Source organism: Perca fluviatilis, chromosome 11 (assembly GCF_010015445.1).
Source record: "Perca fluviatilis chromosome 11, GENO_Pfluv_1.0, whole genome shotgun sequence".
Classification (NCBI taxonomy): domain Eukaryota; kingdom Metazoa; phylum Chordata; class Actinopteri; order Perciformes; family Percidae; genus Perca; species Perca fluviatilis.
In genome coordinates, this window is record NC_053122.1 from 15,708,925 (window position 1) to 15,724,934 (window position 16,010).

General features: G+C 40.1%; 2 protein-coding genes and 4 non-coding genes across 7 annotated transcripts; all 6 read left to right on the forward strand.

Annotated features, from left to right (window-relative positions):
• Nucleotides 1-547: 547 nt before the first annotated feature.
• Nucleotides 548-11,252, forward strand: LOC120567730 (E3 ubiquitin-protein ligase HECTD3-like). 2 transcript variants are annotated; one of them, XM_039814705.1, is made up of 20 exons: nucleotides 548-757; nucleotides 1,656-2,114; nucleotides 3,360-3,613; nucleotides 3,726-3,861; nucleotides 5,502-5,623; nucleotides 5,942-6,055; nucleotides 6,572-6,654; nucleotides 6,788-6,953; nucleotides 7,215-7,296; nucleotides 7,803-7,985; nucleotides 8,146-8,198; nucleotides 8,309-8,477; nucleotides 8,568-8,681; nucleotides 8,793-8,882; nucleotides 9,163-9,369; nucleotides 9,509-9,638; nucleotides 10,256-10,330; nucleotides 10,491-10,572; nucleotides 10,702-10,773; nucleotides 11,037-11,252. In XM_039814705.1, exons 2-20 carry the CDS (start codon nucleotides 1,761-1,763, stop codon nucleotides 11,119-11,121), a joined length of 2,571 nt encoding a protein of 856 aa, XP_039670639.1. In that variant the 5' UTR covers nucleotides 548-757; nucleotides 1,656-1,760; the 3' UTR covers nucleotides 11,122-11,252. The 2 variants fall into 2 exon arrangements, with proteins under 2 accessions (XP_039670639.1, XP_039670640.1); XM_039814706.1 differs by having other exon boundaries at nucleotides 5,505-5,623.
• Nucleotides 11,253-12,013: 761 nt separating this feature from the next.
• LOC120567732 (40S ribosomal protein S8) lies at nucleotides 12,014-15,464 on the forward strand. The gene is made up of 6 exons (XM_039814709.1): nucleotides 12,014-12,111; nucleotides 13,060-13,166; nucleotides 13,415-13,514; nucleotides 13,735-13,910; nucleotides 14,378-14,507; nucleotides 15,310-15,464. The coding sequence occupies exons 1-6, from the start codon at nucleotides 12,108-12,110 to the stop codon at nucleotides 15,417-15,419; spliced, it is 627 nt and encodes a 208-aa protein (XP_039670643.1). The 5' UTR covers nucleotides 12,014-12,107; the 3' UTR covers nucleotides 15,420-15,464.
• Nucleotides 13,215-13,324, forward strand: LOC120569147. The gene has a single exon (XR_005640849.1). It is a non-coding gene; the product is annotated as a small nucleolar RNA SNORD46 (small nucleolar RNA).
• Nucleotides 13,583-13,649, forward strand: LOC120569146. Its single transcript, XR_005640848.1, has one exon. It is a non-coding gene; the product is annotated as a small nucleolar RNA SNORD38 (small nucleolar RNA).
• On the forward strand, nucleotides 14,211-14,279 carry LOC120569144. Its single transcript, XR_005640846.1, has one exon. It is a non-coding gene; the product is annotated as a small nucleolar RNA SNORD38 (small nucleolar RNA).
• Nucleotides 14,805-14,873, forward strand: LOC120569145. The gene has a single exon (XR_005640847.1). It is a non-coding gene; the product is annotated as a small nucleolar RNA SNORD38 (small nucleolar RNA).
• Nucleotides 15,465-16,010: the final 546 nt, after the last annotated feature.

A 16,010-nucleotide genomic window follows, 5' to 3' on the forward strand; every position in this document is an offset into this window, starting at 1 on the left:
TTTGGATGCTAATTCTTTTGTACTTTTACTTAAATTGAAATTGAATGCAGGACTTTTAATTGTATTTCTACACTTTGGTATTGCTACTTTTACTTAAGTAAAAGATCTGAGTACTTTTTTTATTTTTATCTGTGCAGGTAGTTACTTTAGCTGTTTACTCTTATTTTGCCTTCTGTGTAGTTCCGCATAGCCAGACCTATTTCTTCTGTGTGATTGATTGACAATTTTGAACCCTGACTAAGGATACAAGGATCCCAAACTGGACATGAATGTCCCCGTTTTCACCCTGCTGCAGTTCTTCTACACTGGCTGGCTCAGATTCTTTACATTATCTTTACGCTAACGTTACATTGATTTTCTACTGGGTAAAATTGAGCTGTCGTGTGCATTACGGCTGAATTTTATAATTGTTTGTAAACATGTCAGAAAATACAACAACAATATACCTTTTTAAATATGTAGAATGAAGGATTAATGAATTCAGTGGTAAGCTTTTATTTTGAAATACAAGGAAACTGTTGACATTTTCGACTGGGAACCTGGGGAGTCGGAAATTCCGACTTCCCAGTTCAACTGGAACGCACCAAAGAAAAAAACAAACAAACTGGAACGCACCATTATATCTAGCTACGGTCAAAGGTCCAATGCAAAAGTCTTTATGCGCTTCCGCGTTGTCATTAATGCGAAGAGTCCACCCAAGACTTCCACACGCATATGTGATATACGGTCCACACAAAAATACTAATCTGCTGTAATGGTACGTTATTATTGATTCTACACATGACTTTGGCATTTAGCTCATAACACGTTAACATTTTATTTCCTGAACCTATGATAAAAAATATCATGGTTTTGTGGATAACAGCTAGCGTTATAGTAAACGTCCCAGGATACACTAATTTAAGGTACCTGACAACTAGCTAGCTAGCTTGCTAATGTTAGCTGACTCACTTATTTATCTATTACTTAGAGTATACAGTAGGTCTTCAACAGGGGGCCAGCGACCTCGAGAGGGTCCTCAGAGTTACTGCAGTTTTTCTTTTTCACAAATTAAAATATGTCTGAAAATGTACATTAATATGAATACAACATTATTAGCACAAGTCAAATCGGTATATTCGTGAAAAAAACAAAACAACATTTAAAGTAGCTAGCTACACAACTGATGATCGGCTTACTGGCCTGTAGCCATCCGCAGATACAGTTCAGGATTCACTGTGCCTTCCACGTATGTTTAACTTTAAAACATGGTTTATGAATTATAGACTGTATAAGTTAGTAATTATTATTTTAATAGCTTAGAATTGTGTGCACCGTAAAAAGGTAGGCCATGTTGGCTATAGGCTTTGGGCCGCCCGACACGCCCTTGTAGGCGAAGTTTAATATAGGCTTACATTTTAAACAATATCGTTAGAGGTTCCCTGCTCCGTCTCTCTTTTAGCTGAGGCGCCTAAAAAGTTGAAGATCCCTGGTTTAGAAGGAGCCAATACGTGTCTTACTGTGTGTCAGTGGACTTTGGTTGCTAATAGATTTGTTTTCTTTTAGACTCAGGTAAAAGAGAGCTGGGAATCGATTTATGTCACAGGATTTGGCTGCTGTTTATTGAATGCACTGTTTCTCAAGAATATTCGGTTTTGTTTGCTTTGTTTTGACAGGTGCATACCGCAGGACCAGGCAGGAAAACAAAGGCAGGACAGTGGTGTAATGCCAGCTGACTTGCTGCTGAGCTGCTGACTGTCCCCTCCATCATCATCGTCATCATGTCTCTGGGCGACAACCCTCACCTGCTGCTCGGCAGGATCCGCTTCCTGAACAGGTGCATTGAATGTTTCAAGAGGAGCGAGCCGTTGCCGGAGTGTCTGTGTTATGTCCCCAATGAGGTGTGCTACAAAATCTGCAAGGATTCATCGTCCACTTCCTCCGGGTCCACCGGAGCATCTACAGCAGGATCCACTATCGGGAAAACGCTTGTCTCCGTCTTTGAGAGTCCACACCAGACTCCACACATTAAGAAGTTATGCAAATACAACATTAAACCAAAGAAAGGGACTTGTATCCGGACAACAGGGGAGGAATACTGCAACAGCCAGGGCCTGTGGGTCAAAATCAATAAGGTAAGCTTATGTCTCCTTGTGTCAGGTTACAGTCACTGAACCAGAGCCATTAAACTAATTCAACCTGTCCAATTCTGCTGTAAGACCTGCCATAACTCTACTTTACTAAATGCACTACATTACATTAATTTACTCTTCGAACAAATGGGTGTCTAGTATGAATGACCAGGGTTATTTGTTTATTGACAGGACAGCTGAAGAAAGGAAAGAGGAGAGAGAGGGGGAACGACATGCAGCAATGGGCTGCAGGTCGGAGTCAAGCCCTGGCCCTCTATATGCCTATAGGCACCTGCTCTACCAACTGAGCTATCCGGGCGCCCAGCCTGCAATAGTTAACGCAAAACTATTTTTAAATTGTACAAAATGTCATGGACTTTTCTATCTTTTTTTAAGTAGTACAGATATGTCAGTATAGATAATAGCTGAATGTATGGATGGGAATTCTGAAAACTTGAAAATAAAAAGGCAGGACAAGTTTGTAACATTACAAATATGAACAGGTTCAAATGCAACTGATTAAGGCTCATTCTCTTTTCTTTACACATTAAGATTTATTCACTTTTTTCAGTAAATAAGGATGCCATTTTCAAGCCACAATTGGCTCAAGTCACACTGAAAGTTCCAGTTTGACACCTGAGTAGGCCATTTTGTTAAATGGACGACCAGAAGAACCATATGCTTTACAATTTGTCATTCACTAAGAGCAAAGACCGTCTACACACATGTCCTTTGTGTCTTTTGTTTTGTTTGTCTTCTTTCTTTTTTAATGGCAGGTTGCATCCATTGCTTATAAGGTTGCATACTGCCCCCTACTTTACCGAAGGCATTGTTGTGTCAATGAGTCACGTTCTAGCGGTTCTTTAAAACATAAGTCCTCTGCTACTTTTAGTGTTTTTATTAAGAGGGAAAAATGAACATGCTTAAAATATTGAGGGGGACGTAACTCACACACTGGCAGTGGCGGAGCTACCATGTTCACTTCAGTTCAATTTATTCACAAAAGTTAAAAGACAAGTACACTCATAAGACATAATGCAGATATGTGAAATGGGACACCCTGGTAAGCTAGGTGGATGCAAGATGCTGGCCTGATCAGAAGCAATTGGGGTTCAGTGTCTTGCTCAAGGACAACCCTACTTGTCCCTCTTACACTAGGATGGTTTTATTATCTGTTAATTGAGTTTTGATGATTTTAAATGTGATGGGAAAACGCATGTTGACATAACGATCCATTTCTGTGTCCAGGAGCAGCTGGAGGAGCACCGTCTGGGTCAGGAGTTGGAGGAAGGCTGGATCCTGGTGTGTAAACACACAGAGGGAGGCGACAGGCTGGTGCCGGTGGAATCACCAGAGACCATCAGCAGACAACAGCAGCTCTTCGGCTACGACCACAAGCCCTGCAACAGGTGGGAGCAGGTGGTGAGTGTGGAGAATGCGCTTTACATCGGCTCCAAACCCAAAATCGCTGAGTGTGATGATGCTGCCGTCCAGAAGCTAAGGTGAGCATGTTTGTTATAAATCAGATTAGAGAGTCAAGAAGACGTTTTTTTGGGTTGTGTTAAGAGCGCAGCAGATTGTCAAATTAAGCTGTTGTTTTCTCAAATCTTCAAGGTATGTTCCCCCCAACTGGGTATATGAATGTGACAAGGACTTGGTGCACTACTTCTATGACCACATAGAGAAAGAGGATGAGATCCTGGGGAGTTTGAAGCAGTGCGTGACCAGCATCGATGTTTCTTCATGTTCGGTGAGTCAGTTGCGCTCAGGTATTTCTGTATTTCTGGCTGGACCGCAGAGCAGCTGCCCAATAAACACGACAGTCTGTCACTCCGCACCATTACCACGCCAGCATACGCCTACGGTGCACAGAGAAGGCAGAGTCTGCACACCATTTAAAAGGCATATCAGCCGTCGCATACGCCAAATGACCCGCACAATTCAAGTGGTAAAAGTGGTATACACCGACCTCGGGCAAATGGCTGACTCAAACACAACAGGGCTATTACAACTGAATGATCTAATGCCATAAAATATACTTAACAAGATTGCTTGTATTTTGTTTTCTCTGTGGCATCGTTATCTCGTCAAAGATTAATGACACATTAAACCTTGATCACTCTGACAGATCCTTGCTTTGTTTATGGGGACGCTTCCTCCCGCCGGCAAATGTTTTCCCCTCCATTTAAGAGATATGCTCCACTCTCGCCGCTCGTCAGCACTTCTCGCTCGGATTGTGCCCCGGCTGTAGGAAAAGGAGCGCCATTGGTAAGAGTGAGTGTTGGTCGTTCCCCATTGGCTGTTGCTCTTTCGAAATGAAAAGGCGCTAACAGTCCTCTATGGTGGTTACAGCCAGACTTTAACCACTGGAGGCTGATTTTTACATCAATAAATTACTCTTTACTTGACACAAACCAATGTTATTTTTAATACCTCCGTGCTAACAAGCACCTGTAAGTAAAAAAGTATTACAAATTATACCAAATTGGTCTCATACAGCACACCTATTTTGATTGCTAATGTGTAATTCATTGATTTTACATAAAAGTTTAATAGAAAATTATTACGTTTTTTTTTCCCAATTGTTTTCTAATAGTGACTGTCTTTATTCTTTCTTTAGTATTTTGATGTCAGGAATATCATTTATTTGACTGACATTTTAAATGAAATACAGGGAAATATTATTGAGATTATATAAGGATTTTGCTGTCCTTAAGATTATTTTTTGGGCACTTTCAGCCTTTATTTTTGACAGGACAGATGAAGACATGAAAGGGGAGAGAGAGGGGGAATGACATGCAGCAAAGGGCCGCAGGTCGGAGTCGAACCTGGGACCGAAATCTCTATATATGGGCGCCCGCTCTACCAACTGAGCTCTCTGGGCGCCCAGGATTTTGCTGTTCTTAACTTTACTGTTGCTGCTCTAGAAACAACATTTAGTTGTATTTAAAATATAAATCAATCAATTAATGAATTAATCCTGTTCAGAATGTATTCTTTAAACAAATATATATTTGTTTAATCACATTGACCATACATGGCCCAGGCACTTACTAGGTTTTGACCTAGTCTGGTTTTGTTTTTCTTCCTCCAAACAGTCTAGACAGTCAATCCTTTCAAATACAGGGTTTTAGTTAGTGATATGGAAATTTGAAATCTGCAGCTGTGTAGATTGAGTAAAGACAAAGCTATTAGAATAAAGTTGTGTAGCTGGGTTGGCTCAGTGGGTAGAGCAGGCGCAACACACATAGATAGATAGATAGATAGATAGATAGATAGATAGATAGATAGATAGATAGATAGATACATTGAGTCCTTGTTAAAAATTGTAATTACAAGTCAGTCAGGGAATAGTTTTACGCATTAAATTACTTTGATATTTGCTGAAAGGAGGATCCCAGCGGAGTGGTGAGCCGTCTGACAGACGGCGATGTTGAAACTTTCTGGGAGAGTGACGGCAAGGATGATAAACGATGGATCCGCCTACATATGAAGAGAGGCACTGTGGTCAAGTAAGGAAGCTGCTAAGCAACCAAGTGTTCCAACGTTATTCATTATAATGCTGTATTTAACAATTTTATTAGTTATTTCTTGATATCATCTACATATTTCAACTTGTATTTGGGATATTTTGATTATATTCTAAATTAGGATCCGACTCTGTGGGCAGAGTGTAAAGATCTAACCTAACTTTTGTTTAGTTTCTTAGTGACACCACACCCAAATCTTACTTCCATAATTTATTTCATGTTCCTCTCATATGAACTTTGATCTTGTCGGTATGTGGACATATCCTTATTGTGTATAGCATGCTTCCCTTTGCTCTCCAGTAAACTGATATTGACGGTGGACTCTACAGACGACAACTACATGCCCAAGCGAATCACAGTGTTTGGAGGAGAGGGAGACAACCTGAAGAAGCTGAGTGATGTCACCATAGATGAGTGAGCCTTTTAAATTGGATTTCGTCAACATATTTCACAAAGTCTTTCAATTTTAAAGATATGATTCTTATTGCAGAATGAAAGCTAATACCACTAGTTTTATAAACAAAGCCATTGTGAGACAATATTGTGTGTGTTTTTATTATGAAGATGACCCACACATTGTCTCAGTCGGGGAAATCCTATGATAATTAACCATCTTTTGATATTATTTTGTGCATTAAATGAATTATCATAATCAATATCTACTATAATATTGATATATTGTTCTAGCCCTGTTAATAATGTGATGTAATAATGTGATGCTCTGCTGAAGAATCTGTATTTTCTCTTGATAAAAGCAGCAAAATAAAAGATTAGACTATTTTTTGTGTAATTTGTAATTTTGAAGCATATGTGCCTGTCACGCCGAGCCAATAAATCTGTAGTAAGTTGACAAATACCAGGAATTAACGTATTTCATAGTCTGTTTGACTACAGTTGCTATGAGCCACCTCTTCTCTTTTTTGCCCCTAGCAACCTGATTGGAGAAGTATGTGTGCTGGAGGATATGACGTCTCACCTGCCTGTGATTGAGGTTCGGATTGAGGAATGTAGAGGTAAGGCTTTTTTACATGTTTCTGTGTTAATTTAGCCAGATATTTCCTGCCATTTTAAACACTTCATCTGACTCTGTGTGGTTCCGTAGCTGTAAAAGCTGCTATAGTGATGACAATGTTTTTGGCTCTACAGATGAGGGGATAGACGTCCGGATCCGAGGCTTGAAGATCAAGTCGTCATGTGAAAGAGACCTGGGTCTGAACGCTGATGTTTTCTTGTCCTCTAACCTGGTGCGCTACCCCCGTCTGCAGGGCAACACCCCAGACGTCCTGTACCGCAGAGCACTAATCATCCAGAGGTAACATTCATCTTTCTGTCAGGGTTCTTCCAGTCATAGTAAATATCATAAAGTTAAATATGTATCACCCCATTGTGGTGCTTTTTAGTGGACTGAAGTCCAGTTCATGTTCAAAAAGTTAAAAAAAATTCCAACTCCAAAGTTATTTAAATTTCAGAAATACAAGTCAGATGCAGTGCTCTGATTACCTTTATTGCTTGTAAGCATGACGCATTTCTCAGTGTTTGTGTTGGTTCTTTTCTTCTGTCTCACTCTCTGCAGGTTCATCTGTCTCCTGGACAGTGTGCTCCCACACTTGGTACCGGCCTGGGACTATAGTTTGGGCACCTTCAACCAGATCAAAGTGAGTCATAGTGAAGCTTTTCAAATAAACAAGACTGATACTGAATAAGCAGCAATAAGCCCCAAACTGTTGTTCTTACCAGATTTATAGTAAAAATACAAAACGGTAACACACTGGGTGGCTTATACTAAATGGCAGTTAAACAGTGTTTTGAATAGGGCTCAGAGATCAAAAATAAAAATTTAATTGAGAACCTTTCAAAACACAAAATGTCGCAATCACGGTAGAATTTATATATTTGTGGTATAGAGTGGAGCCACATTGCATTTCTTCAGTGCTGCAGTGTACACAACAAAGAAACAATCATGTTAGAAAAGACAAAAAACGGTGCAAGCAACATGTTCTATAGATATATTAGTTTTGGATTAAATGCTAGACAAAGAAATTTCTCACTAATATTTAATACTTTCCCACCCACACTAGTTGATTTCCCTTCGTCATGTGTCTAATAAACTGTCTGTCTGTCTGTCTCTCAATCTATTTACTTTTGTGTTGGTGCCCTCTAGAGCATAAAGCAGTTCCTGCTGCTGTCCAAACGCCGCTCAGCCCTCATCACACAGTGCCTGAAGGACTCTGAGACCAATAAGCCAAACTTCATGCCCCGACTCTACATCAACAGACGTCTGGCCATGGAGCACAGAGACAACCCCTCTCTGGACACCAGCTGCAAGAACGCGGTGTTCAATCAGGTATAAAAGACTTTCTGAGTGGTGACACCTCTTCCTTCTGTGTGATAAGATGTATCTATACAAAAAGGAGCGTTTGGGGATTCTGCTCTGGGGAAACATGAGTCACTTTTCATCGGCAGCAGTTTACTGTTGCTTTATGATTTTCATTTTGTCATTGCAGGTGTATGAAGGCCTCAAGCCAACGGACAAATTTGAGAAAACTTTGGATTATAGGTTTGGATTTTAAGGCTTGCATCTCTGTCAGATTATTTTTTTGCATGAATATGAGTGAAACTTAATAGCATTAAAATCTAAACGTACCATCTTTCCCCTTGGTTTGTCAGATGGCCCGCTCGGTATGACCAGTGGTGGGAATGTAAGTTCATTGCAGAGGGAATCATTGACCAGGGCGGTGGATTTCGGGACAGCCTGGCTGACATGTCTGAGGAGCTCTGCCCCAGCTCAGCTGAGTGTCCCATGCCTCTGCCATTCTTCAGCCGTACATCCAACCAGGTAATCACTCAGCAGCACTGCCTGCACGCAGTAAAGATTTGACAGTGTTCTCATTGGTTGTGGCTTTTTCTTTACCTGCTGGTCTCTCAGGGCTCCTTAGAGGCCAGAGACTACTACGTCCCCAATCCGTCCTGTAAAGAGTTCCACAAGTATGAGTGGATAGGTCAGCTCATGGGAGCTGCTCTCAGAGGAAAAGACTTCTTGGTGAGTGATGCTCACTCTCCACCAACTGGACATTGTTAACATCACTATAAAGTAAGAATGGGTGGATGTAGTAACTTGATTTTCTGGCTTCTTCTGTGTCCAACCCTGCAGGTCTTGGCTCTGCCTGGGCTGGTGTGGAAGCAGCTGACTGGGGAGGCTGTCAGCTGGAGTAAAGATTTCCCAGCTGTAGACTCTGTGCTGGTGAGGATATTCAAATTATTACACTAACTTACCATGTAATGTAAATGTAAGGCTCTGCAGACTGAGTTTCATACAGACTGAATCCAAAATATCTTTGGTAAAAGAATTGTCATTCTCAATATTTTATATAAAACTTTATATTATTTTCATTTCTGCTTGGTTCCTAATCGGCTGCACAGATTTCAATTTACTTTACTAATTTACTTTAATGGTCTGGTGTGGCCACTTATCTTTATTTTCCTAGTCATTGCCTCAAGTAAAATTTTCAATGTGTGTTCAGGTAAACCTGCTGGAGGCCATAGAGAACATGGACCAGGAGACGTATGAGTTCAGGTTTGGTGACGAGCTGGTGTATACCAGCCTGCTGAGCGACAGCCAGATGGTGGAGCTCGTCCCCGGCGGCAGTAACGTGGCTGTTCGTTACGAGGACCGCAGCGAGTTTGTCCGGCTGGTGCAGAAGGCTCGGCTAGAGGAGAGCAGGCAGCAGGTGGGACTGCCTTTCTAACATTGGTACTCCAAGTGTGGTTAGCTTTTATTCTTCAGTATAAACTCATCCAGTGATTATGGTGTGTGTATAGAGTTCTAAAGTATGTGCATGTGGCTCATTGTCTGTATGTGTATTGCAGATTGCAGCCATGCAGGCGGGGCTGCTAAAGGTGGTTCCTCAGGCGGTGCTGGACCTGCTCACCTGGCAGGAAGTAGAGAAGAAAGTGTGTGGAGACCCTGAGATCACTGTGGAGGCCCTGAAACGACTCAGTGAGTGTCCAGCTTAGAATTTATCTCAGCGTCTTTGACAGTAAACACATTTTCTGTACTGGTTGAAGAAGTTACACTTTCGTTTGTTTTTAGTCATGCTAGCTGATGATGATGATGATGATGATAATCCATTAAACTTTAAATCTAGCGCCATTATCAGGTCAAAATGTCACTTTGTCCAATACTTTTGTTTGTAAACATACCTGCAAAACTAATGAAATTCCCATCAGCCTCAGTTGTACTTTGTGTTAACTGCTAATTAGCAAATCTAGAATGCTAACATGCTACACATGATAAACATTACAATTCACCTGCTAAGCATTAGCTTGCTAACATGCTACATTAGCATGCTACACATGATAAACATTACAGTTCACCTGCTAAGCATTAGCATGCTAACATGCTCACAAAAACAAGTTAGAATAATTCTGGATTTATTAAGAAGTCTTATTTTCATTGTTTTGGCCATTGTTTCAATCTGTTAAAATAACATTGTAATTGCTAAGCCAAGCTGTAAATTAAGTGAGGGAAAAGCCCCGTAGGTGTTTGATTGAAATATTGTAGTAAGGAGTCTACATCATTTGAATGCATCAATGTTGTTTCTATCTCCCCACCAGCACGCTATGAGGACCTGGAACAAAGTGACATTAGAGTGCAAAACTTATGGGAAGCACTGACGAACTTCACCAATGGTCAGTTCGCTGTTTATCTGTCAACATTTTACAGAGTATGTCTATCGTAGTGAATGTCTTTTACAACATGGCATATGCACTGTGTCGTTTGAAGTCTGACAAGTGTTTTGGTGTATTGGTTGTGTTGAAAATAAACAACAATTTTGAATTTTGTTTTCAGAGGATCGCAGCAGGTTTCTTAGGTTTGTAACTGGTAGAAGTCGTCTACCTGCGCCTATCTACGTCTTTCCCGACAAACAAGGGTGAGTGCAAGTTCATCCCTTAAACAGAAAATGTACAAAAACATTATTGTTTGATATTGATATCAAAATAGCTAATTTAGAAAACTTATAATGGAACATGACTATTATTTTTTCTGTTTCCTGATTTAGCTCTGAAACGACTGATGCACTTCCACAGTCCTCCACATGTTCCAGCACTCTTTATTTGCCCAACTACCCAAGGTATACTAACCTTCTGTTTTGTACATGCAGAATCTGTTACTATACAATTGTGTTAAAATGTACTGTATGCATTGCCTGATTACACTTGTAGTGCTATAGCAAGACACACGTTAAATACCAGTTGCTTTCATAATTCTACACTTATAATCATATAATGCTCTGAGCTGTTATGAACTTTTCGTAAAAACTGCTTTTTATTGTAAGCCATGTTGTATTTATTGCCTCCCATCCTTTCCTCTCCTCTTGTTCGTTCTGTCCTGCAGTGCAAAGGTTTGTGAGGAGAAGCTACGTTATGCTGCTTACAACTGTGTGGCCATCGACACCGACATGAGCCCCTGGGAAGAGTGATCTCTTTGCTGTTTCCCTGAACAATCTACAAATCATTGTTGAATGCAGAGAAATCTTGCCATTTTAATCACCATATCTACAACTGCCAATTAATCCTCCCTTTATATAATAAAGAACTCATTGTAAACATGGATATGTCTTATTTACTTTTTCATCAATGAAACATTAAATTAATCAATGTGTTTAAATTTTTTTTTTATAGTTGTGGCAGGCTAGTTAATGAAGATGTGCAAAGTTTCTTCATGAATAATGTTCTACAAATAAAATAGGACACAGTTTGTTGTGAGAAAATGCGCATTTTTAGAACTCACGGATACAAAACTTTAATATACAAAAATAGGTATTTGGTATTATAAAAACACTCACAGAATCTGAGCACTATGATTCAAACTCAAATTCTAAATTAACTATCATATTGCATAACACATGAATAGATGATAAATAATAATAAAACAAATAAATGAAACTAAAGTTGATCCCAAAGTTCTGCCATGACCTTGGAAAAAGTAGTTGGACAAAATAATCTGAACTGATATCCTCTCACTAGCTTTCCGTGGATAAAATAATTAAATAGATTTTTATGTATCTCTAGATTTACCTCCTATATATAATGTAAATTCAAATATGCATTTCATATTTATATTTCCATATAGTTAATATTATTGCCAAATAAAATTATAATTGAATAATAGTTCACTAAAAGTATAAATACAAAATAATATAAAACAGAATATAAAATAATATATTAGATTCCTTGTGTCGTTTACTTTTAGCCATTAAAATAGAAATAAAACCAGAAGCATACAAATGTAATTGTAATTCTTTACAAAAATAGGAATCATAAAAAATATCGCATGTGTATTTGCTTTTTTTCTCACCCTAAGAAAATACCGTCAGAGCGATGTTGCGTACATTCTCGCGAGAACACGTGGCTTCAAACCTCCCCATGAGCCTTTGCGGTTCCTCTTTCTAGCCGGCGCCTGAGAATGGGTACGTGTTTTCATGCTCGGGTCGGAGGGAGAATCCTTGTCCATCTGATGTTTAAACGAAGAAATATTTCGATAATGGTTTGCTATATTGATGCTAAATGTTTTCTGAACAGATGTATCTTTAACTGGGCTGTATACAGTCAACTTGTTGTATTTTAATGAGTTATTTGAAAAGGATGCTATGTGCTCCAAGATGGCTGCTCTCATTTGCCATGTAGTTAGCTACTAGTGCTCAAGCGTGCTTGAAAACGGCATACTTTTGTTGTTTGGGATGCTTCATAATATTTAAGCAGGTTTCGGCATTGTGTACTCGACGTGTCCGCCGTTTCAGGAGTAGTTGGGGTTATTTCTTAAGAGCGCCAGGCAAATGGAGAGATAATGTTAGCATTAGCTAGCTAGCGGGATGGTCGCCATCAGGTCACGCTGCTGCACTGAAACACTTCAGGGAATACTAATAATTTGTTTGAGAAGGTAGTTGAGTGCTTCTATATCTAATTTTAAGTTATCTCTACGGATTAGGGTTAGATAATGTTGTATCTTGGACACGAGGTACATGTTGAGCCACAGTATGAGTGTAAGATCTCGAAATTGGTAAAGTTACTTGGATTAGCTTTCCCTCTTGCTATGATAGTTGCATGTGCAAGGACAGTTTGAACCACTGCTTGCATCATGGTCTGCTCTGTTCTGTAGGACATCAAACTCGTGTAGCAATCCTGTTCAGCATGGTCTTAGAAAGGTTACAAACATGCAGGCCGTTTATCCATGGAGGGAACTTACAATTGCTTGAGCGATATGATGAAACTTTTCCAATCCAAATTAAAACTGCGGACAACTTATACCTTGGAGAACTGATTGCTCAAGCATAGGACATATTTTTTTAGCAGTCAATGTGCTGTGAGTTGTCCAACGATATAACTCCTGGTTCCTACTTTATCTTTTCATATATTAGGTATCTCAAGGGATAACTGGCATAAACGCCGCAAGACCGGCGGTAAACGCAAGCCCTACCACAAGAAAAGGAAGTATGAGCTTGGGCGCCCTCCTGCAAACACAAAAGTAAGTAAATACAGTGGTTACCTGCTAAAAATGGACATAGGATGATGTAGCGTGGGTGATGAAAACATGACCTTAGGTATGTCTTTTTTTTGGGCCGTTTTGGTTCAAAGCTTTGGACTTACCAATGTTAGGACTTGTCATAGTTACACTGACACGCTTCAATACTTGCATAGTACTTAATTTTCCATAAATTACAGAACGCGATCTTTAGACACAACCATAAAAATAATAAACCTGCTTTTCTTCAGATTGGACCACGTCGCATCCACACAGTGAGGGTCCGTGGTGGGAACAAGAAGTACCGTGCTCTGAGGCTGGATGTTGGTAACTTCTCATGGGGCTCTGAGTGTAAGTGTAATTTAAATGCCCACTTTCATTTCATGGGGCACCTTTTGAGCTGTTTGTTATTGTGCATCTTTCCATGATGATAACTTGTCCAGTTCTGCTACTGATTGCAAGTGGTGATAACAGACACCTGAGAAAGATTGATTTACTCTAATCAGTTATTTCACAAATTAATTGGGCTAAGAAAATTTTACTCTTGCTAACGGCTCTTTTGTATACACAGGCTGTACACGTAAAACCAGGATCATTGATGTGGTCTACAATGCCTCCAACAACGAGCTGGTCAGAACCAAGACCCTGGTGAAGAACTGCATCGTTCTTGTTGACAGCCTTCCCTACAGGCAGTGGTATGAGGCCCACTTTGCCACTCCTCTGGGACGCAAGAAGGGAGCCAAGCTGGTATGTGGGGGAAAATACAAATGTCTATCTAGTGGTGCGAAGTATAACTGCGGCACACCAACTTTTGTCTTGGCATTGTTTTTATAAACTATAGTGCTGCCATTACAGCTAATGGAAGGTTAAAATGCTGAAAGTGAAATCCAAGACAAGTCTCTGGTGAAAATGGGGCCACCCTTTTTATATAGAATGCACTTTGGGTGTATATATGTGTGCGGGCTGTCGGATCTGGTGTATGTGGGTCACTAAAGGAAATTCTTTCCATGGTACCTGCATAAAGTGCTGTCATCTTTGGTGCACGTCTTTCAATGAAGATAACTTTGTCCAGTTCTGCTACTGAATGAAAGTGGTGATAATGACGACTCTGAGAAAGACTGGTTACCTACACTGCTGCCCTCTGCAGAGATTACTTGGTGTTGCCCGGCAGTGTAAGTGTCTGTTAAATAAGCTTCAATTCCCCCCTTGTTTAGACTCCTGAGGAGGAAGAGGTTCTGAACAAGAAGAGGTCAAAGAAGACTCAGAAGAAGTATGATGACCGTAAAAAGACTGCCAAGATCAGCACCCTCTTGGAAGAGCAGTTCCAGCAGGGAAAACTGCTTGGTAAGTCTTAACATGTTATACTGTAGTAGCTGTCCAGAATTGCTGTACTTAAAGTTGACTTTACCAATTGACCCCTTTTACACTGCCTGTTCAAGGCAGGACTCTTGATCAGTTATTCTGCCTTGCTGTTTTGTATAAAAGGTACGGACACAGAATGAGGGGAACTAATAATACACTTTTTGAAGGGTGTTCTCTTTATGTATTTTGTTGACAAAATAAAGTTACAACCAGAGTTACCGTTAAAGGAGATTCTTTCCATGGCACCTGCATAAGGTGCTGTCTGCTCTGGTGCACGTCTTTCCATGAAGATAACTTTGTCCAGTTCTGCTACTGAATGAAAGTGGTGATAATGACGACTCTGAGAAAGACCTGTTACCTACGCATTCACCCAATCTTAGGGATGATGTTTGGGGAGTTGAATGTAAGCGCTTTACCCTCTAAATACCTCTTGTTTTCCTTTTAAAGCCAGACACTTGGCTGTTAAGTGGCAGATGGAGCGACAGTTTTATTTTATTTTTTATTTTTTTACCTAAATGCCTCAATGTGTGGAGTGCAGCAGGGCAATTATAGACAGGTGTCAGATCAAAGGCTAAGGCTACGAAACAACCAAAAAAAATCCTGTACGCGGTTAGTCACTTCTCCTCGCTCTTAAATTCCTCATCTTTTATGATACTTCTAGTCTTATCTGACATTAAAATAACTGTTTCTGTAACTTCAAAACTGACTTTGACCTGAGATAATTGACTTTAGCGTTCTTTCCTGTTTTGAAACTATTCACCTCTGACTGTTTCCCCTCCTGCAGCTTGCATCGCCTCCAGACCCGGCCAGTGCGGCAGAGCAGACGGCTACATTCTGGAGGGCAAGGAGCTCGAGTTCTACCTGAGGAAGATCAAGGCCAAGAAAGGCAAATAGATGTACAGCTGTTTGATACGCCAATAAAATCTGAACGCCCCACAACTGTCTGCTGTCACTGCTTTTATGCCTTATCAGTTTTAGTTATCTGAAACTCCATTGAATCTAATCTTGGCCACAGGTGCACTGTCAAAGTGACTGTGCTCCTGATTGGAGTTCAATTAGAAAGGCCTGGGGACCAAACTCCAGTCTAAACATTTTAATGTTTAGATAACTGCTTGATGGTCAAGAGAACCAAATGTTAAGCAATCAAATTGTCCTGGTGTACTGCAAGATGAAATGCACTTGTCAGATTCCCAGTGGTTGAAGACATTGAACAAAAGTAGTACCAATATATAAGTAAAAGTTGTGCCTTAGCACTGTACCACATTTCAAATGTACTTGTATAGTTTGGCCTCAGTAGTATAAACAATATGCTGTTCATGATAGGATTAGTGTTACTGGTGTAAATGTTACAGTTCAGTCCAGGGATCTTCAATGCCTTAATGCCCAGGATCCCTAAGATGAAGAATATGGACCCCATGATGCATATATTATAATTTAGTTGCATCTTAAATTTTTACATAATTTGGCAGCCCCCCTGTGCTAACT